A 23,625-nucleotide genomic window follows, 5' to 3' on the forward strand; every position below is an offset into this window, starting at 1 on the left:
CTATGAGGCAGAGGTCAGACATGCCTCCTTTCTCCACCATCTTTATCAATTCTGACACTAACCGTCCCTTCCACGGCACTCTTTACTTTCGTGCTGTGCTCAGTAATTCATTGCAATGGCCACACAGAACTCACAGACAATACTTACGATTATGTGGTTTATTAGGGAAGTAACAGGCTCAATTCAGGTTGAGGAACACTCAGAATACAGTTATTCTATCAGGATAGCCTCTTCCCAGCTGTGCTCACAGGCAGGCCTCTCCCTCTGCCCTGCTCAGGCAAGTGTTACAAAGCTCTTTTAGCTCTGTCAATATGTAGCCCGAGGCAACCCACTCTGCCAGTAAGCCTCGGTCCAAAGGCACTCAGCTTTCATGCTCTGTGGGCCAGAAGCCCACTGTGCTGTCTCCTGCTGGTCTCTCCTTGCTTGGTGGTGGTGGGATCCTCTCTTGCTCTAGAACTGGTTTTCTTTTTAAGACAAAACTGACCAATCCACATGGTGGACCACAATTATCTGTACAGTCCCACCCAGTCACTTGGATGGGAGTTACAAGACGATGGCAAGAAAGGCCACACAAAAGCGATCCATTCCACCAAAAACTAATAAGTGAATTTAGCAAAGCGACAGGTTAGCAGACCAATATACAAAAATCCATGTATTTCTATATACTAGCAACAAACAGGTGGTGCAGTGGTTAAGAGGTCGGCTGCTAATCAAAAGGTTGTCAATTCAAATCCACTAGTCGCTCCCTGAAAATCCTATGGGGCAGTTCTACTCTGTCCTACAGGGTTGTTATGAGTTGGAATCAACGGCAATGGGTTTGTTTTTTTTTTTTAGCAACGATCAATCAAAAATTGAAATAAAAATATCATTTACAATAGTATAAAAACAGATTTTATGAATAAATGATAAAATATCCTTTAAAGATCTATGCATTCAAAACTACAAAACAATGGCTGAGAGAAATTAAAGACCTAAACAAACAGAGAGATACCATGTTCATCGGCTGGGAGGTTCAACATTGTTACAATGTTAATTCCCTCTAAATCGATCTATAGATTCAATACAATCCCAATCAAAATTCCAGCGGGTTTTTTTGTAGAAATTGGCAAGCTGGCTCTAAAATTCATATGGAAATGTAAATGACCTAGACTAGCCGAAACAACTTAGAAAAAGAACAAAGTTGGAAATTTAGCATTACGTGATTTCAAAACTTACTATAAAGCTGCAGTTATCAAGACAGTGTGGTATTGGTGTCAAGAGACAAAAAGATCAACAGAACAGAACAGCGTACCTAGAAATAGACTCATGCCCATATGGACAACCGATTTTCACCAAAGGTGCAAAGGCAATTCAGTGGGGAAAAGGACAGTCTTTTCAGCAAATAGTGCTGGAACAACTGAATATCTAGATGTAAAAATATTTTTTAAAAAAAAGACGACGAAGAACTTTATTCCATACCTCAGCCATATACAAAAATATAAATCAGGATGGATGAAAAACCTGAATGTAAAACCTAAAACCATTATACTAGAATAATACACAGGAGAAAACCTTTGTGACCTTAGGTAGGCAAAGATTTCTCTACTAGCACACCAAAAGCAGGATCCATAAAAGAAAACATTGATAAATTGAATTTCATATAATTTAAAATGTCTACTCTAAAAGACACTGTTAAGAAAATTAAAAAACAAGCCAGAGAAAATATTTGCAAGTCACATATCTGGTAAGATTTGTATCCTGTTCTTGTTGTTGTTAGGTGCAGTTGAGTCGGTTCTGACTCCTAGGCACTTTATGTACAACAGAAAGAAATATTGCCTGGTCCTGCACCATTCTCACAATCATTGTTATGCCTGAGCCCACCGCTGGATCCACTGTGTCAATCCATCTCGTTTGAGGGTCTTCCTCTTTTTCACTGACCCTCTACTTTACCAAGCATGATGTCGTTCTCCAGGGACTGATTCCTCTTGATAACACATCCAAAGTATGTGACTCGTATTCTTGCCATCCTTGCTTCTAAGGCGCGTTCTGGTTGTACTTCTTCCAAGACACACTTGTTTATTCTTCTGGCAGTCCATGGTATATTCAACATTCTTCACCAACACCACAACTCAAAGGTGTCAATTCTTTTTCAGTCTTCCTTATTCATCGCCCAGTTTTCACATGCATATGAGGTGACTGAAAACACCATGGCTTGGGTCATGCCACACTTCAGTCTTCAAAATGACATCTTTGCTTTTTAACAATTGAAAGAGATCTTTTGTAACTGATTTGTCCAATGCAATGTGTCTTTTGATTTCTTGACTGCTGCTTCCGTGGTTGTTGACTGTGGATTCAAATAAAACAAAATCCCTGACAACTTCAATTCTTTCTCCATTTATCATGATGACGCTTATTGGTCCAGTTGTGAGGATTTTTCTTTCTGTTGAAGTATAAACCATACTGAAGGCTGTGGTCTTTGATCTTCATCAGTGCCTCAAGTCCTCTTCACTTTCAGTAAGCAAGGTTGTTTCATCTGCATAATGCAGTTTGTCAATGAATATTCCTCCAATCCTGATGTCCTGTTCTTCATACAGTCCAACCTCTCCAATTATTTGCTCAGCATACAGATTGAATAGGTATTGTGAGAGCTTACAACTCTGACGCATGCCTTTCCTGGACTTTAAACCACACACTATCCCCTTGTTCTGTTTGAACGACTGCCTCTTGATCTATGTACACATTCCTCATGAACACAATTAAGTGTTCTGGAATTCCCATTCTTCACAATGTTATCCATAATTTGTTATGATCCACACAGTCGAATGCCTTTGCATAGTCAATAAAACACCAGTAAAAATCTTCCTGGTATTCTCTGCTTTCAGCCAGGATCCATCTGACATCAGCAATGATATCCCTTGTTCCATGTCCTCTTTTGAATTCATCTTGAATTTCTGGAAGTTCCCTGTTGGTATACTGCTGCAGCCGCTTTTGAATGATCATCAGGAAACTTTTACTTGCATGTGATATTAATGATATTGTTCAACAATTTCTGCATTCAGTTGGATCACCTTTCTTGGGAAGAGGCATAAATATGGATCTCTTCCTCTTTGTTGGCCAGGTAGCTGTCTTCCAAATTTCTTGGCATAGATGAGTGAGCACTTTTAGTGCTGCATCCATTTGTTGGGAAACATCTCAATCGGTAATCTGTCAATTCCTGCAGCCTTATTTTTTGCCAACGCCTTCAGTGCAGCTTGGAGTTCTTCCTTCAGTATCATTGGTTCCTGATCATATACTACCTCCTGAAATGGTTGAACATCGACCAATTCTTTTTGGTACAGTGACTCTGTGTATTCCTTCCATCTTCTTCTGATGCTTCCTGCTTCGTTTAATATTTTCCCCATAGAATCCTTCACTATTGGAACTCGAGGCTTGAATTTTTTCTTCAGTACTTTCAGCTTGAGAAATACCGAGTGTGTTCTTCCCTTTTGGTTTTCTAACTCTAGGTCTTTGCACATATCCTGTAATACTTTATCTTCTCGAGCCCCTCTTTGAAATCTTCTGTTCAGCTCTTTCACTTCATCGTTCCTTCCGTTTGCTTTAGCTACTCTGCATTTATAAGCAAGTTTCAGAGTCTCTTCTGACATCCATTTTGGTCTTTTCTTTCTTTCCTGTCTTTTTAACGACCTCTTGCTTTCTTCATGTATGATGTCCTTGATGTCATTCCACAATTCATCCAGCCTTCGGTCATTAGTGTTCAACGCATCAAATCTATTTTTGAGATCGTCTATAAATTCAGGGGGGATAGACTTAAGGTTATACTTTGGCTCCTGTGGACTTGTTTTAATTTTCTTCATCTTCAACTTGAATTTGCATATGAGCAGTTGATAGTTTGTTCCACAGTCGGCCCCTGGCCTTGTTCTGACTGATGATATTGAGTTTTTCCATTGTCTCTTTTCACAGATGTAGTCAATTTGATTCCTGTGTATTCTATCTGGCGAGGTCCACATGTATAGTTGCTGTTTATGTTGGTAGAAAAATGTGTTTACAATGAAGAAGTCATTGGTTTTGCAAAATTCTCTCATGGATCTCCAGCACCATTTCTATCACAAAGGCCATATTCTCCAGCTACTGATGTTTCTTCATTTCCAACTTTTGCATTCCAATCACCAGTAATTATCAATATAACTTGACTGCACCAAAAGGAATAAGAAACTGGCAGAAAACAGAGAATAAGGAGAGCTACAGAGTGGAGATACCCTGCCAGCTAATGTGGCTGGATTCGCCATCTTGGACTACAGTCGCCAAGGAACGCAGACAGGGAAGGCAGCGAGAACAGGAAGGCAACTTCACAGAGCTTCCAACAGGAGACAGAACAGCCAATAACTAGGAATATAGGTTTTCTCACCCCTACCCTTCTTCCCTGCATGTGGCCTCCTCTGCTTTCCAGCAGGCCACGGTTACTTGGCCGGAGAGACGCCAGCTCACTGCCACCTGGGTGTGCACTGCCCCCACTGGCCAGCCTCTTCACCACCATTTTTTGTTTAGGTTTTTTTTTTTTTGCTTGTTTGGTTTTTGTTATCTTTTTTTGTTGCTTCTCTCTCTTTCTCCCTTCCTTCCTTTCCTTTCTCCCACTCAGCTAACTCTATGTGCCGTCCCCTCCCCTTCTTGATGGGCTGTGATTTTTTTTTTTTTGGTTTGTTTTGTTCTTTTTTTTTCCTGTTTCTTCTCTCTCTCTCCTTTCCTTTCTCTTGCCTACCCAGCCCTGTGCATTGCCCCCTCCCTTCTTGATGGACCATGTTACACTGCTTGGCTGAAGAGTCACTGCCTCCTTGGGTCTGCGCCACCATCACCAACAAGCTCCCTCAGCACCATTTTATCTATTTTTTGTTTTTTTCCTTTTGTTATTGTTGTTTTGTTTCTTCTCTCTGTCCCTTTCCTTCCCTCCCTTTCTCCCACCCACCTAGTCCCCTGTGCCACCCCACTCTCTTTGCAGGCTGTGCTGTACTGCTTGGTTGGCATGTGACTTCCCTGGGTCTGCACCACCCCAACAGGCTAGCTCCCTTAGTGCCATATTTTTTATTTTTATTTATCTATCCCCTTCTCCCTTCTCCCTCCTACCTAGGTCCTGCACTGCATCCACCCCTTCCTGGCTGGCCATGTTGTGCTGCCCAGCAAGAGAGACATCAGCTCGCTGCCTCCAATTCCACCCTGCCCCAGCCATCTCCCCCATCAACATATTTTTTGTTTGTTGGTTGTTTTCTTCTCTTTCCCCTCTTTCCTTCCCTTTCTCCTGTCCACCTAGCCCCTTGTGCCACCCATGCCCCTTCTCAACAGCCGAGCCACACCACTTGACTAGAGAGCCACCAGCACACAGCCTTGCCAAGTCTGTCCCACCCACACCCACCAAATCCTACCCCTCCACCATTTAATTTTTTCTTTTTTCCTTTTTTCTCTTTTTTTATTTTTGCTTTTGTTTCTCTCTTATCTTTCTGTTCCTTCACTATCCACCTAGCTCCACACATCACATCCTTTCCCTTCCCTCCTGCCTATCTGCTCTGTGCACTATGCCCCTTAGCAGTACTGACGTGTAATGAAACAGGGGACATTACAACAGACCCAACTGAAAAAAAAAAGGGTTATAACAAAGCACTATGAAAAACTGTACTCCAACAAATTTGAAAACCAGAGTAAATGGACAAATTTCTAGAAACATGCTACCTACCAAAACTAACATAACTGAGACTGAAAATCTGAACAGGCCCATAACAAGAGAAGAGATTGAGAAGGTAATCAAAAAACTCCCAACAACAAAAACGCTCTGGGCCGGATGGCTTTACTGAAGAATTCTACCAAACATTCACAGAAGAGCTTGCACCAGTACTACTCCGACCACTTCAGAACACAGAAAAGGAAGGGACACTTCCAAATTCATTCTACGAAGCCAACATAACCCTGATGCCAAAACCAGGCAAATATACCACACACACAAAAAGAAAATTATAGACCAGTATGTCTAATAAATATAGATGCAAAAATTCTCAATAAAATTCTAGCCAATAGAATTTAGCATTATATATTAAAAAAAAAAAAAAAACCATGACCAAGTGGGATTCATACCAGGAATGCGAGGGTGGTTCATCATTACAAAATTAATCAACATAATCCACAACATAAATAAAAAAAAAAAAGAATCACACATGATCATCTCAATTGATGCAGAAAAGGCATTTGATAAAGTCCAAAACTGATACCTGATAAAAACTCTCAATAAAATAGGTATAAAAGGGAAATTCCTCAATATAATAAAGGGCATCTATACAAAACCAAAAAACCAAAGGGTATACAAAACCGATAGCCAACATCATTCTTCATGGAGACAGGCTGAAAACATTTCCCCTGAGAATGAGAACAAGAAAAGGATGCCCTTTATCACCACTCCTATTTAACATTGCACTAGAAGTCCTAACTAGAAAAATAATGCAAGAAGAACAAATAAAGGGCATCCAAATTGGTAAGGAAGTGGAACAATAAAGAACAATGATGAACTTGTGAAAAATCTCACAACATGGATGAATCTGGGGAGCATTACGCTGAGTGAAATTAGTCAATTTTACAAATATTGTATAACACCACTATTATAAGAACTCAAGAAAAGGTTTAAACACAAAAGAAAACATTCTTTGACTGTTACAAGGGTGGGAAGGGAGGGAGATGGGGAATTTACTAACTATATAGTAGATAAGAATTAGGTAAAAAAAAAATTTTTTTTTTTTTTTTTGAAGGGAAGGACAATACACAATACAGGGGAAGTCAGCACAACTGGACTAAACCAAAAGCTAAGAAGTTTCCTGAACACAACAAAACATTTTTGAAGGACAGAGTAGCCAAGGCTGGCATCTGGGGACCATAGTTTCAGGGGACATCTAGATCAATTGGCATAAGAAAGTTTATTAAGAAAACATCTGCATCCCACTTTGGTGAGTGGTGTCTGGGGTCTTAAAAGCTTTCAAGCAACCATCTAAGATCCATCAATTGGTCCCAACCCACTTGGAACAAAGGAGAATGAAGAACACCAAAGACACAAGGAAAATATTAGCCAAGAGACAAAATAAAACAAAAAAAAAACCTGTTGCCATCGAGTTGACTCCGACTCATAACAACACCACTAAGGTTTCCAAGAGACAGAAGGGCCACATAAACTAGAGACTCCATCAGCCTGAGACCAGAAGAACTAGACAGTGCCTGGCTACCATCAATGCCCGCCCTGACAGGAAACACAACAGACAGCCCTGGACGGAGCAGGAGAAAAGTGTGGAGCAGAACTCAAACTCACTTAAAAAGACCAGATTTAATGGTCTGAGACTGGAGGAACCCCCGAAGCCATGACCCCTGGATGCTCTGTTAACGCAGAACTAAAACCATTCCCAAAGCCCACTCTTCAGACAAAGATTAGACTGGACCATAAAACATAAAACAGTATCATGAAGTGTGTGCTTCTTAGTTCAAGCAGATACACGAGACCAAATGGGCGGCTCCTGTCCAAAGGCAGGATGACAAGGCAGGAAGGGACAGGAGCTGATTGGATGGACACAGGAAACCCCGGGTGGAAAGGAGGAGTGTGCTGTCACATTATAGGGATTGCAACTAATGTCACATAACAATATGTGTATAAATTTCTGTATGAGAAATTAACTTGAGCTGTAAACTTTCACCTAAAGCACACACACACACACACAAACGGTAAGGAGTAAAACTATCCCTGTTTACGGATGATGTGATACTATACATAGAGAACACAAAAGACTCCACAAGAAGACTACTGGAACTAATAGAAAGATTCAGCAGAGTAGCAGGATACAAGATCAACATACAAAGATCAGTTGGATTCCCATACACCAATAAAGAGAACTACAAAAAGAAATCAGGAAAGCAATACCATTTATAATAATAGCCCCTAAAAAAACAAAATACTTAGGAATAAATTTAACCAAGGACCTTGTGATTGTTAAGATTTTGTGTCAGCTTGGCTGGGTAATGATTTTCAGTGTTTTGGCAGTTGTATAATGTTGTGATCACTTACCTGTTGAAATATGATACCTGAACACTCCCATGATGAAATTTTCTGAGTGGTACTGGTGGGGGCGGGATCTGTGGTGGCTCGCTGCCCTCTCTGCCCTCTGCTGCCTACTTCCTGCTCACCTTTCTGAGGCTTTTGGCTTGTTCTACATCCTGCAGTTGGTTCCTGTTCATCTGACTTCCAGTTCTTGGGACTTGAGCTAGCGGCTTGCCTGCCAATGTTGAGATTCGTCAATTTTCATAGCCTGCTATGGCCCTGCTCTCTGGCCTGCAGATCTTGGGTTTGCCAGCCCCTCCAGCTACATGAATCAGGATAATCCTCTTTCCTGCTCCATGGACTTGGGATGTTACCCAGCCTCTAAAAACCACGTGAGCCATTTCCTTGATATAAATCCCTCTCTTTCTCTCTATATATGTATATATATATGCTTTACTGGTTTTGCTTTTCTAGAGAATCAGCCTAAGATAGACATAAAAGACCTATACAAAGAAAACTACAAAATGCTACTGCAAGAAACCAAACTAGACCTACAAAAATGGAAAAACATACCATGCTCATACTAGGTAGACTCAATATTGTCAAAATGTCAATTCTACCCAAAGCAATCTACAAATACAATGCAATCTCAACCCAAATACCAACAGCATTCTTTAATGAGATAGAAAAACGAATCGTTAACTTTATATGGAAAGAGGTTCAGATAAGTAAAGCACTATTGAAAAAAAAGAATAAAGTAGGAGGACTCATAATACCTAACCTCAGAACCCTACTATACAGCCACAATAGTCAAAATAGCCTGGTTTTAGCAGAACATTAGACAAATTGACCAATGGAACAGAATCAAGAACCCAGGTGTAAATCTATCTATCTACGGCCACCTGATCTTTGACAAAGGCCCAAAGTCCATTAAATGTGAAAAAGACAGTCTTTTTAACAAATGGTGCTGGCAAAGCTGGATATCCACCTGTAAAAAAATGAAACAGGACCCATACCTCACACTGTATACAAAAACTAATTCAAAATGGATCAAAGACCTAAATATAAAACCATAACATCACAGAAGAAAAAATAGGGCTAATGCTAGAGGCCCTAATCCATGGCATAAATAGGATACAAACCATAACTAACAATACACAAACACCAGAAGATAAGCTGGATAACTGGCATCTTCTAAAAATTAAACACTTATGTTCATCAAAAGAGTAAAAAGAGAACCTACAGACTGGGAAAAAACTTTTTGGCTATGATAAATAGACAAAGGTCTAATCCCTAAAATCTATGGAAAAATCCAACACCTCTACAACAAAAAGACAAATAATCCAATTAAAAAATGGGCAAAGGATATATGAACAGACACTTCACTAAAGATGGGATTCAGGTAGCTAACAGACACATGAGGAAATGCTTGTAATCAGTAGCCATTAGAGAAATGCAAATCAAAACTACAATGAGATAACATCTCACCCCAACATTACTAACGCGAATCAAATAAACAGAAAATGAAGAATGTTGGAGAGGCTGGGGGGAGACTGGAACTCTCATGCACTGCTGGTGGGAATGTAAAATGGTACAGCCATTTAAAGCTAGAAATAGAAATACCAGATGATTCAGCAATCCCACTTCTAGGAGTATATTCTTGAGAAATAAGAGCCATCACACAAATAGACATATGCACACTCACGTTCACTGCAGCATTATTCACAATAGCAAAAAGATGGAAACAACCTAAGTGCCCATCAACAGAGGAATGGAAAAACAAACTATGTTACATACACACAATGGAATACTATGCAACAGTAAAGAACAGTGATGAATCTGCAAAACATCTCACAACATGGATGAACCTGGAAGGCATTATGCTGAGAGAAATAAGTCAATCACAAAAGGACAAATACTGTATGAGACCACTATTATAAAAACTCATAAAAACGTTTACACATACAAAGAAACAATCTTTGACGGTTACTAGGGAGAGGAGGGGAGAGGAGGGGTAGGGACAGGAAAACACTAATGAGACAATAGGTAAGTAGTAACTTTGATGAAGGGTAAGACAGTACACAACACTGGGGAAGTCAGCACGGCTTGACCAAGGCAAAGTCATGGAAGCTTCATAGACACATGCAAACTCCCTGAGGGACCAAATTATTGGGCTAAGGGCAGAGGACCATGATCTCGGGGGACATCTAGCTTAACTGACATAACATAGTTTATAAAGCAAATGCTCTACATCCTACTTTGATGAGTAGTGTCTGGGGTCTTAAAAGCTTGTGAGTGGCCCTCTAAGATACTCTGCTGGTCCCACCGCATCTGGAGGAAGGGAGAATGAAGAAAACCAAAGACACAAGGGAAAGATTAGCCCAGAAGACTAATGGACCACAAATACCACAGTCTCCACTAGACCGTGTCCAGCACAACTAGATGATGCCCAGCTACTACCACCGACTGCTCTGACAGGGATCACAATAAAGGGTCCTGGACAGTGCTGGAGAAAAATGTAGAACAAAATTCTAACTCACAAAAAAGACGAGACTTACTGGTCTGACGAGACTGGAGAAACCCTGAGAGTATGGCCCCCAGACACCCTTTTAACTCAGTACTGAAATCATTCCTGAGGTTCACCCTTCAGCCAAAGACTAGACAGGCCCATAAAACAAGACTAAATGGGCACATCAGCCCAGGGGCAAGGACGAGAAGGCAGGAGGGGACAGGAAAGCTGGTAATGGGGAACTCAAGGTTGAGAAGGGGAGAGTGTTGACATGTCGTGGGGCTGGCAACCAATGTCACAAAATAACATGTATATTAATTGTTTAATGAAAAACGAATTTGCTCTGTAAACCTTCTTCTAAAGTTAAAAAAAAAAAAAAAATCCAGAACAGTCCCAAATTAAAAAAGAAAAATTTCTGGACAACTGCAGTTAACTGGAAAATAATGTGAAACACCTCATTCCTGTAAAATGCCATACTTTTAAAATGCCAGTGTCCATTTAAAAATCTAGACTTGATCGCTATTAACTTTTAGGTATCATGGAATTATTCTGATAATCTGATGGAGGCTCTGGGTCCCCCAGGAACCCTCAAAGCTGATGTTCAGCCCCTCTGCTCCAAATTTAACTTTTGCATTAAAAAACAAACAAAAAAAGAAGTAGTCAGAAATGAAGTGGAACCCTTGGAGACAGATATCCTAGGCATTAATGAGCTGAAATGGACTGGGATTGGCTATTTTGAATTGGACAATCATATGGTCTACTACGATGGGAATGACAAATTGAAGAGGAACAGTGTCACATTCACCGTCAAAAAGAACATTTCTAGATCTATCCTGAAATACATCACTGTCCATGATAGGATAATACCCATACACCTACAAGGAAGACCAGTTAATATGACTATTATTCAAATTTATGCACCTACCACTAATGCCAAAGATGAAGGAATTGAAGATTTTTACTAGCTTTTGCAGCCTGAAATTGATCAAACATGCAATCAAGATACATTGATAACTACTGATGACTAGAATGCGAAAGAAACAAAGAAGAAGGATCAGTAGTTAGAATGTATGGCATTGGTGATAGAAAAGACGTGGGAAATCATGACAGAATTTTGAAAGACCAATGACGTATTCATTGGTAATACCTTTTTTCAGTAACATAAACAGTGACTATACACATGGACCTTGCCAGACAGAATACACAGGAATCAAATCAACTACATCTATGGAAAGAGACGATGGTGAAGCTCAATAACATCAGTCAGAGCAAGGCCAGGGCTGACTGTAGAAGAGATCATCAATTGCTCATATTCAAGTTCAAGTAGAAGGTGAATAAAGCTAAAACAAGTCCATGAGAGCCAAAGTACCACCTTGAGTATATCCCACCTGAATTTAGAGACCATCTTAAGAATAGATCTGACACATTGCACACTAATGACTGAAGACCAGTCCAGTTGTGGGATGACATCAAGGTCATCATACATGAGGAATCTAGAGTAAAACAATAATCTGAAGTTAGTGGTTCTGTAACTTCAGCATCACCAATAGGGCTTATTAAAACACAGACAGCTGGGCTCCGTCCTCAGAATTTCTGAATCAGTAGGGGCCTGTTAATTAACATTTTTAATAAGTTCCCTGGTGATGCTGATGCTGCTGGCTGGGCTACCACACTTTTAGAACTGCTAATCTAGACTAAACTAGAAACAATGTCAAATGACAGATTTTCCGTCTAAAGGATACTTGCCAAATAAACTATGTTTATTAAGAAATAATGTTTTTCCCTTTTTTACTAGCTAAAGACATCTGTAACAGCTAATCAGAGTTTCTAATCAGCAAAAAAAAAAAAAAAAATGACATCACTGAGGTGGCATGATTCTAGCCTTTCCTCTGTTGAATACACATTTTGGTTTTCACAAATCTCTTCCAAGCCAGCTAAGAGGGCCTTCCTTGTTCAGAATACACCATGGAAACTTTGCATGGCCTTATACCAACTATCCCATAACAACAACATGAAGGAAACCATCTTGCCCCACTGAAGTCTGTCAGCAGTCCCCAACCTTCCTCATCTCATATCCCACCCCCATACAGGGCTGCCACCCAGGTCTCACCGTCCAAGATGGCCCACTGATTGTCAATCTCTGTATGTTTCAGGTAGGAGTCTTCGATAGTGGGATCGTAGTCAGGCACAAAGATCTTCTGGAAAAACTGGATGGTGAGGGCACTCTTGCCCACACCCCCATCGCCCACCACCACCAGCTTGTACGTGGGTAGGTTGTCACTGGGGACAGCGCTGGTTGCCATGTTTCTGGTAGGTCAGACCTGGGGAAGCAAGACATGTGGAATGAAGGGGCAGTTGTCAGCATCAGATGTTAAGCACTGATGGTTGTGCAAAGCGCAGAGGGGTGGGATGGGGTGGGGGAGGTGGTTAGGAATCGCATAAAGAACAATTTGGTTGTTGCCACTGCCAGTGATCTAAGCTGCTAACCAAGGAGATGCCAGACTACCTCCTGGAAAGTATAAAAATGAATCCTGAGCCGAGGGAGCGAAAGCTTGATCCTACCTCTGTATAGGAGAAGAGAATCTGTGTTTCAGTTGGGAGAAGGAGGGGCATGGTACATGTGGCTCATAGAGGGGGTGGAAGGAGGCAGTGTGATCAGAAGGACAACTGATTGTGTGTGCTGAGTGCTCTGCCACTCCCTGGCTCTGTGGCCCTTGGGAAGGTCACTGACCATTCTCCTTATCTACCAGATAAAAGGGCTGGATTAGGTGATCTCTACAGTTATTTTAGGCTCTCAATGAGCCTTCAATTGTAGTCAGATTTCTTTAGAGAGGGTGTTATACACAAATGTGGGTTATGCAGTCACACTGATTTGCATGGTGGTACAGGCAAGGGGCATTGCAAAATCCTTTGCAAAGTTACTGAAGCCTGATGTTGACATCTAGGATTTCCCTTCAGTGTGGGGAAGTAGGTGCTTTTATACCCGGCAGTGAGAAAGGCAATCTGTCTGCATTGGACAGAGAATACCCTTTATTTAAAATGTAAATACCCTCACCATAGCTATGCCACATGTAAGAATTTATTCTAAGCAGATAATCAGACAAGCGTACAAAGATGTTAAGAACAGGTAAAATAGAAATAACCTAAATGTTGGTCAAAAAATAGTTTATCCATGCAATGGAATACTATGGAGCCATTAAAAATGCTGATATTCACTAACAAATTATTGATTTAAAAAAAAAAAAAAACAGGCTTCAAAATAGCAAGTTCATACGATTTCAGGTATATGAAGTTATCCGTCTATATCACTTATCTAGATGTGCATCCAGGCATAGAGGTTTGGCAGGAGTTGTCTCTGAGGGAGATTTCTGGGAACTTTTTTTCAATTTTCTACAAGCATGTATTATACTTGTATACTGGAATAGTCAAACACTATCAAGATGTACCCAACAAAATAAATGTTCAAGCCACCTGAAGACATGCAATTTCCTTTCATTTGCACGGGGATTTAAGCTCCTTTGGTACATGATAGGAAGACCAACACCTGCTGCAGCCCCAGCATCTGGCTCCCGCATCTCACTACAGAGATGAAGATAAACTGAGCTCTCCCAGGCTGAATACACAACAGTGATGGCAGTCCAAAGGAGCCGGAGGGGACTTGGAGGGAGAGAGAAAAGGGGATAAGAGGGTAAGGGCCAGCTCCCTCTCTACTTTGCCTTCCGGGTCAGGGGACCCGGCTCCTCACTGTCCCTCATGGAAACTTTGTCTTGGCTTGGGGTGGAGGTGAACCGTGTTTGACTGTGAAAGAGGCTGCTTTAAAGCTTACATTATCTGCTGGCAGCTACATGAATATAAAATATTAAGTGAGAGAGAAGCATGGGGAAAGAAAATCGTTTCTCTTGATTTTCTTTTCAAAATAAAACAAGAAAGGAAATATGATACAGGACATGAACTGAACATAATTGATTCAGGGCTCAGACCACCCAAAGCAGAACCACCTGGGAACTAAAAAATGCCCTCTGCTTGCCAAGGCAGCTGGCAGGAAACGGTCAGTGAGCCCCTCCCTTTACAGTGCCTGAGCTCAGGGTTGAGCCTCCGACAGATCATAGGAGCTGAGTTAGCTTCCCCACCTACTCAGACTCAGTGGAACAGGTTAGAATACACGGTTAACACAATAATCAGACTGGGTCCCTCCTGGTGAAACACCTTTAGAGCTGCCTGTCCATAGCTGATGGGTCAAGTTTTGTTCACTGGACTTTCTAGGTCTGTGCCTGGCTGCCATGCTGACCTCTGTAGACATGCCAGTATTGTGGCCCCTCACACACTGCTCTATTTCGACCAGGTTTGTGTTCTCCCAGAGTGCCCTGTGGTCACACTGTGTCCTCTGCACACACCCAGGACCCCTGAGAGCACAAACTCTTCATGTCCATCCATACTTTCAGCCCTGCGGTTCCTGGTGCAGGGGCTACCATTACTCCTGGAATCTTGTACACATTCACTCCTGCACAAAAGGGCAGGGACTGCATCTTGTCCATCTCTGTACCCCCAGAGCCTGGCACAGCACTGGCACAGAGCAGACACTTCCTGAATGAACCAGAGGCTCAACACTGGCACTTGTGAATGACAATCAACCTACTCGCCACAGCACTGGCCCTCACTGCGCAGTAGGCTAGGGGGCAACTCTCTCAGCAAAGGGCTGGGACTGTCTCCCTTCCTTCAATCACAAAGGACCCTTCTGGAAGCAAGTGTGAGCCCAGGAAGAAAGAAGGGGTTGGGAGGACAGGAGAATGAGTCCAGGGAACCCACCAATTCATAAAGGCCATAGGGAGTACCTTCTCCTAATAGACATGCTTTCCAGATTTCCCCCTCCCTCACCAAAAAAAAAAAAAGAAAAAGGACTAAATGATGTCTTTGTAAAAAGGGAGGAGGGGCAAGAGGCACAGCAGTCAAGAGCACACCACACATGTACGAATGGGCTTGTCTCATGTGATAGAGAGGAAGATCCTTAAAAACTGTATGTCCCCATAATAAAATCTATTAAGAAAACATTCTGCATCCCACTTTGAAGAGTGGCATCTGGGGTCTTAAACGCTAGAAAGCAGCCGTCTACGATGCATCAATTAGTCACAACCCACCTTCATCAAAGGAGAATGAAGAACACCAAGGACACAAGGTAATTACCAGCCCAAGAGACAGAAAGGGCCACATGAGCCAGAGACTACGTCATCCTGAGACCAGAAGAACTAGATGGTGCCCGGCTATAAGAACTAGATGACTGCCCTGACAGGGAACACAACAGAGAACTCCTGAGGGAGCAGGAGAGCAGTGGGATGCAGACCCCAAATTCTCATGAAAAGACCAGACTTAAGGGTCTGACTGAGACTAGAAGGACCCCGGTGCTCATGGCCCCCAGACCTTCTGTTGGCCCAGGACAGGAACCATTCCCGAAGCCAACTCTTCAGACATGGATTGGACTGGACAATGGGCTGGAGAGGGATGCTGGTGAGGAGTGAGCTTTTTGGATCAGGTGGACACTTGAGACTATGTTGGCATCTCCTGCCTGGAGGGGAGATGAGAGGGTGGGGGGGGCGGTTAGAAGCTGGAGAAATGGACACAAAAAGAGAGAGTGGAGGGAGAGAGCGGCTGTCTCATTAGGGGGAGAGTAACTAGCAAGGTGTATATAAGTTTTTGTGTGAGAGACTGACTTGATTTGTAAACTTTCACTTAAATTTAAAGCACAAGAAAAATTATTTTAAAAAACCAAACAAACTGTATGTCCCCACTGGCTATGACAAAAGTCACCACGGATAAAAAGTTGCTTGGTGGTTAAGGAGCAAATTGCTGATGCTGATGCTCCCAACCTGCCCCCCTCCCTCACCTCAGCCCTCTCAACTTAGAAGGTACGTCACAGATCATTCTAGAATGTTGGTTCTTTACCTTTTGGGGCTCACAGATAGGCCCTTTTGAAGTGATAGGCCTTCTTGAGACCTGAGGTTCTCCTTCAAGTTTCCTCTCTCATTTTCTGTGTCAGATATTCTACTGCTGACCAGTTGAGTGATTTGGAAAAGTTACTTTTCACAGCCTCAGTTTCTTGTTCTTAAAATGAGGTTGGAGAATCATACTTTACAGGATCACTCTAAAAATGAAATAAAGATGTATGCAATGTGCCCAGCTCAGAGAAGCTGCTCAAAGTGTGTACTCTAGCCTTGTTCTTCTGTTCCCGGAAGAACACAGGCACACACGAGTCCCAGCGTCCTTGCCTTTCCCCCAGAGAAGCCCCAGTGCTCTATTACAGTCAAATTAAATGGGCCTGTGTGGGAAAGACACCCATTATTTAGAACACTGTTTGCATGGGAAATGACTCTGCGGTTCCACACAGCCTCCTCCACTCAGAAACCAGACAGTAGCGCAATGGGGTCTGCGCACTGATTCCCATGGCAACCACCATGCCCCGAGCTGCTCAGCCTGCAGGCAGCAACCGACAGCATCACTCATACTGGAAACTTCTTCCTAAAAGGCAATGTCGCTTCCTCTGCAGACCATTTTTAATAACATACACGGGCAAACTTTGGCTATCTTTAAACTGAACCAGAGGCTCAACACTGGCATTTCTGAATGACAAGCAGACAACCTATAGCCACTGAGCGGGCCCTCACCACGCAGAGGGTGAAGGGGTAACTCTCCCATAAGGGGTTGGGATTGTCTCCCTTCCCTCTACCAGGAAGTCAGAACCAATCACACAAGACCCTGTATCATTTTTGGTTGCTGTCCATCTTTTTGCTCCCTTTCTTTCCTCATGGTTAGCACCATCTTGCATGGTTTGAAGTTGTTTCCTGGATGCCAGATTTGCCTCCCAAGTGGATCCTGAGTTCTGTGAGGACAAGAGCCAAGTCTGTTCATTTCCTTGCCTCTCACAGGGCCAGACAGGGCCCAACCCATAGGATGCTCAGTGACTACTCATTGACTGGCCACTTGATATTCCCTAATACATCCTTCCACTCACCCATCCCTCCCTGTGCCAAAAAGCAGAAAGGTGAAGCCGTCCTTCTGACAGAGGTAGGCTCAAGTCTCTGGGAGGTGGGGGGCTGGGTGGGCTGATAACCCCAGAATAACCCTTTCACCCACCAATTTTCAAAGTGTGCTCAGTGGGTCCCATCTCTCCTGGGGACAGTCTTGTCCCAAGCCCCAGTGGTTCTCAGCAAGACAACCTAGGGGCTCAGTGATAGCCTGGACTCTGCAGCCAGGCAGCCAAATTCTACTCGAATATGGACTCCTATGTGACCTGGGGCAAGTTGTTTAACCTCATGGAGCCTCAGTTTCCCCATCTATAAAACAGGAGAAACAGGGTCATTGAGAATGGGTAAGGGCCCAGTGAAAACAAAGAGGCCCCCCTGAATAAGGGTATATTTGCACTAATATGCAAAGGAGTTGGGTCCCTGGTCTCCCTCCAATCTGGTACACTCCAGTCATTTGGAGCACTTTCCTGACCCTCCATGGCCCTAGTTAAGAATACCTACATCACATAAGGCTGCCAAACCAAAAACCAATCTGCTGTCATTAAGTCAATTCCTACTCACGGCAACTCCATGTGGTACAGAGTAGAACTGTGCTCCATAAGGTTTTCTTGGCTGTAATCTTTATCGAACCATGGTGTTGCTGGGTAGGTTGGAACCACCAACCTTTAGATTAGCAGTCAAACACAAACCTTTTGTGCCACCCGTGGATCTTCATAGGAGGACCCAAATTAGTAACAGATATAAATGCCTGGAGTCCCTGAGTGGTGCAAATGGTTAATGTGCTCGGCTGTTAATTGAAGGGTTGGAAGTCTGAGTCCACCCAGAGGCACCTTGGAAGAAAGGCCTGGTGATCTATTTCCAAAGGATCAGCCACTGAAAATCTTATGGAGCACAGTTTGAATCTGATACACATGCGGTTACCATGAATCAGAGTCGGCTCCCCAGAAACTGGTTACCTGATAAATACCTAGGACAGTACCAGGCCCCAGCAACCTCCAGAAACAGCAGTGGCCAATGGTTACTACCCCTCACCAAATCTTCCCCCTTCTCCCCAAGTGCCCAGTTTCTAGGGGCTCTACAGGGCTTTTTTCCCAAAAGCATAGATCAAAAACACACACCATGCCCATTGTTCTAAGTGAGCTGCACACATAAAAGACGTGGCTTCGGCTGCAGATGCTGTCAAGGGGTGCAGGGACTCCATGACCTTTCCATGCACCCACCCCTCCCTGACACCACTTCCAAAACAGTGTCACAGTCCTGGCCAGAACAAATGGTGCCCAGGAGGGGCCGTGCAGCAGTCACAGCCTCCACCGTTCAGTGGGCAGCTGCTAGGGATCCACCAGATGCTGAAGTTCACGCGTGGAGCTGCCATGCCATGCTGCCTCAAATTCTTTTGGCTGTTAGTTTTGTGGCATCACAGGGCTTCTCTTTAACTGTCATCTTGACTCTTCAACTTTCATGGCACTCTTCAGTCTCAGGGCTGTTTCCCTGGCCATGACTACAAACCAAAAAATCCAAACCAGTTGCTGTTGAGTCGATTCTGACTCATGGTGACCCCATGGGTGTCAGAGTAGAACTGTACTTCATCGGGTTTTCTTTTTTTTTTTTAATTTTTATTGTGCTTTAAGTGAAAGTTTACAAATCAAGTCAGTCTCTCGTACAAAAATTTATATACACCTTGCTATATACTCCTAGTTGCTTCTCCCTGATGAGACAGCACCTCTTTTCGTGTCCTTTCTGCCAGCTTCCGATCCCCTCCACCCTCTCATCTCCCCTCCAGACAGGAGATGCCCACATAGTCTCATGTGTCTTCTTGATCCAAGAAGCTTACTCTTCACCAGTATAATTTTCTATCCCATTGTCCAGTCCAATCCCTGTCTGAAGAGTTGGCTTTGGGAATGATTCCTGTCTTGGGACAACAGAAGGTCCGGGGACCATGACCTCTGGGATCCTTCTAGTCTCAGTCAGACAATCAAGTCTGGTCTTTTCACGAGAATTTGGGGTCTGCATCCCACTGCTCTCCTGCTCCCTCAGGGGTTCTCTGTTGTGTTCCCTATCAGGGCAGTCATCGGTTGTAGCCGGGCACCATCTAGTTCTTCTGGTCTCAGGCTGATGTAGTCTCTGGTTTATGTGGCCCTTACTGTCTCTTGGGCTCATAATTACCTTGTGTCTTTGGTGTTCTTCATTCTCCTTTGCTCTAGGTGGGTTGAGACCAATTGATGCATCTTAGATGGCTGCTTGTTAGTGTTTAAGACCCCAGGCGCCACTCTCCAAGGTGGGATGCAGAATGTTTTCTTAATAGATTATGCCAAATGACTTAGACGTCCCCTGAAACCATGGTCCCAAACCCCCACCCCTGGTATGCTGGCCTTCGAAGCATTCAGTTTATTCAGGAAACTGCCTTGTTTTCGGTTTAGTCCAGTTATGCTGACCTCTCCTGTACTGTGTGTTGTCTTTCCTTTCACCTAAAATAGTTCTTATCTACTATTTAATTAGTGAAAACCCTTCTGTCTCCCTCCCTCCCTCCCCACTCTCGTAACCATCAAAGAATATTTTCTTCTGTTTAAATTATTTCTTGACTTCTTATAGTAGTGGTCTCATACAATATTTGTCCTTTTGCAACTGACTAATTTCACTCAACATAATGCCTTCCAGATTCCTCCATGTTATGAAATGTTTCACGGATTCATCATCGTTCTTTATTGATGCGTAGTATTCCATTGTGTGAATATACCATAATTTATTTATCCATTCATCCGTTGATGAGCACCCTGGTTCCTTCCATCTTTTTGCTATTGTAAACAGTGCTGCTATGAACATGGGTGTCCATGTATCTATTTGTGTAAAGGCTCTTATTTCTCTAGCATACATTCCAAGGAGTGGGACTGTTGATCATATGGTAGTTCTATTTCTAGTTTTTTAAGGAAGCACCAAATCAATTTCCAAAGCGGTCGTACCATGTTACACTCCCACCAGCAGTGTGTAAGTGTTCCAGTCTCTCCACAACCTGTCCAACATTTATTATTTTGTGTTTTTTGGATTAATGCTAGCCTTATTGGAGTGAGATGGAATGTCATTGTAGTTTTGATTTGCATTTCTCTAATGGCTAAAGATCGTGAGCATTTCCTCATGTTTATCTCTTTGCTACCTGAATGTCTTCTTTAGTGACGTGCCTGTTCATATCCTTTGCCCATTTTTTAATTGGATTATTTGTCTTTTTGTAGTTGAGTTTTTGCAGTATCACATAGATTTTAGAGATCAGATGCTGATTGGAAATGTCACAGCTAAAAACTTTTTCCCAGTCTGTAGGTAATCTTTTTATCCATTGGGTTTTCGATGGCTAATTTTTTGGAAATAGATTGCCAGGTCTTTCTTCTCAGGTGCCTCTGGGTAGAGTCTATCTGCCAACCTTTCAGTTAGCAGGCAAGTATGTTAACTGTTTGTACCACCCAGATTTTCAGAGGCTAGGGCAGTGGCCAACCCAGACCCTCTCCCACAGATGCTTCCAATTTTATTGAAAGTTTGGTTTTCATTGCTTTTTGCTTCTCCATTTCTATAGTAATTATTTTAAAGATTTCCTCTCACCCCATCAGTCCAACTACAAGTTTTCTAAGTCAATAAGGCTGGAAGAGGGCGGGCACATTCACTATTAATGGAGTTCTTGGAAGAGTGAGTGGACTTTCTCAACTTGAGCTGAATCTGCCCTGGGAAGCTAATCTCATCTCTATGGTGTCTGGGTGGGTCCAGCTGAGGGGGATGAGGACACATTGCGGGGAGTGACCCAGCCCATGTGGAGGAAATGGCTCTGCATTCCAGGAGTTGTCCTTCACTTCACACAATTCCCAGAAATGGGCAGCTCCCCCAGGGCTGCTGATCTGCAGGCTGTGCATAAATGGTGTGCTTGCCGCCAGCGGTCTAGGCTAGTTGGTATTCCTTAAGGCTTCATTCTCTGTTCCCCAATACTTTGTTCCAGTCCTGCATCTCATACCTTTGCTAAGCCAAGCCCAGCGCTGGCATTGTGCCACTCAACTCCTCTAGGAAGCCACCAGAGCATTCAGCTCACTCCATTACTAAGACTTGACTACCCATCCATCCGTGTATGTCACAGCCAGGGCTTCGAACCAGTTCATTCTAATTTGAACCCCTGATGAAAATTTGTATTTCTAACAAGTTCCCTTCTCAGATTTTGCATTTCTAACTAGTTCCAAGGAAGATATACATAAGAATCACCTGGATCTTGTTAAACTGTAGGTTCTGATTCAGTATATCTGGGATGGACATGCAAATTCTCAGCAGGGAACTTGTTAGAAATGTAAATGATCAGCAGAGGTTCAAAGGCCTGATTACTTCAGGCTGTGAAGGATCTTAAAGATCATCAGGTCTAGATGGTGAACATGTGGCATGGGTGCTGACCCTCCTCATGCCCAGATCCACAGCAGGCATCACTAATCAATCATGGCCCTCTTCTTTGCTCAGTTTTAGAACCCTTTTCAACACAGCACCTTTGGCAACCAGAACCAGTTGATTGGTCCCAGAGAGGAAACTTGTTTGTCATCCATATCTAAAGCCACTGCCCTCTGGTTTCCTCCAAAACATTTTACCTGGTGGCCATCTTGCATCATGGGAAAGATTCAGGACATTTGAGGGTAGCCTGCCTGGTTATTTCTGGAGAATTTTATTGTTGTTGTTAGTTGCCATTGAGTCTGCTCCAACTTACGGTGGCCACATGTACAACAGAACAAAATGCAGCCCAGTCTTGTGCCATCTTCATTGGTATGCTGGAGTCCATTGTTGCCACCACTGTGTATTTTGAGTGCCTTCCAAACTAAGGGGTTTATTTTCCAGTACTATATTGGACAGTATTCTGTTGTGATCCATTGGGTTTTCATCGACTAATTTTTGGAAGTAGATAGCCAGGCCTTTTTTCCTAGTCTGTCTTAGTCTAGAAGCTCCGCAGAAACCTGTCTACTCTGTGTGACCCTGCTGGTATTTGAAATATCAATAGCACAGCTTCCAGCATCATAACAATATGCAAGCCACCAGAGTATGACAAACTGACAGACAGGTGGTGGGAGAACTCTATAGCTCTTCTGTTAATACATTAGCCCCTCTTTTTCTACCAAATTCAACTCCTCTGCCAGGATCATGCTTGGACTGCTGGCACAAGAGCAGAAATTATATGGGGCTCTGATGGTTAAGATGGTATGCCAAATTGTCTGGGTCATGATTCTCAGTGGTTTGGCAGCTATGATGTAGTTTAGCAGCTATGTAATGATTTAATCACCTCTATAATAAGATCTGATATAATGTAATCACCTCCATGATGAGATCTGCTGTAAGATCTGATATAATGTAATCACCTCCATGATGAGATCTGCTGTAAGTAGCCAATCAGTTGAAAGGGAGTTTCCTTGGGGTTGTAGCTTGCATCCAGTATATGTGGACTTTCTGGCAAATCTCGTTGGCTTTTGCTCAGTCTGGATCCTGCATCTGACCTCCGGTTCTTAAGATGTGAGCTAGCAGCTCACCTGCCGATCTTGGGATTCATCAGCATCCACAGCCTATAGGCCAGCGGCCTACTGTCTTACCTGCTGATCTTGGGATTTGTCAGCCTCCACAGCCTGTGAGCCAGAGGTCTGTCATCTGACCTGCTGATTTAGGGTTCGTCAGCCCTGCAGCCAAGTGAGTCAGGAGAAGCCTCCAACCTGACCCACAAACTTGGGACATTCCAGCCTCTACAACTGCATGAGACATTTCCTGGCTATAAATCAATCTCTCTCTCTCTAATCAACTCAACAGCAACAGTTTTGGTTTTTGGTGTGTATGTATATGTACACACACACCAAAACCCAGCCTAAGACATTGGGTACTGACAGTGGTTCTAGAGGAAAAAAAAATGGAAGGATGAGTTCTCTAAATTGGTTCTCAAGTCTGGTTAGTCTTAAAGATACTGATAACTCTGCTTCCAGTAGTAATGAGGGCAGTAGTAAAGAGTAATCCATGGCGTGAGGTGGCAATAGAAATACACAAAACATCACCACCAACAGATCAGGTATTGATGAGAGGCA

At 43.0% G+C, this 23,625-nt stretch overlaps 1 protein-coding gene and 1 pseudogene across 4 annotated transcripts in view; one reads left to right on the forward strand and one right to left on the reverse strand.

Annotated features, from left to right (window-relative positions):
- MRAS (muscle RAS oncogene homolog) overlaps positions 1-23,625 on the reverse strand; it is an 85,192-nt gene that overhangs the window by 26,804 nt on the left and 34,763 nt on the right. For 3 of the 4 annotated variants that reach the window (XR_007515504.1, XM_049870214.1, XM_049870213.1), the window contains one exon: positions 12,652-12,862. The exons of the other annotated variant lie outside the window; for it this stretch is intronic. Coding sequence is in view for 2 of the 3 variants with exons in the window: in XM_049870214.1 (XP_049726171.1) it covers positions 12,652-12,844 (193 nt within the window). In the remaining variant the exon portion in view is untranslated. The remainder of the gene's footprint in view (positions 1-12,651; positions 12,863-23,625) is intronic. 4 annotated transcript variants of the gene reach the window in all.
- Positions 18,189-23,625, forward strand: part of LOC126067940 (uncharacterized) — a 34,097-nt pseudogene continuing 28,660 nt past the window's right edge.

This window comes from Elephas maximus, chromosome 26, assembly GCF_024166365.1.
Source record: "Elephas maximus indicus isolate mEleMax1 chromosome 26, mEleMax1 primary haplotype, whole genome shotgun sequence".
Taxonomy (NCBI): domain Eukaryota; kingdom Metazoa; phylum Chordata; class Mammalia; order Proboscidea; family Elephantidae; genus Elephas; species Elephas maximus.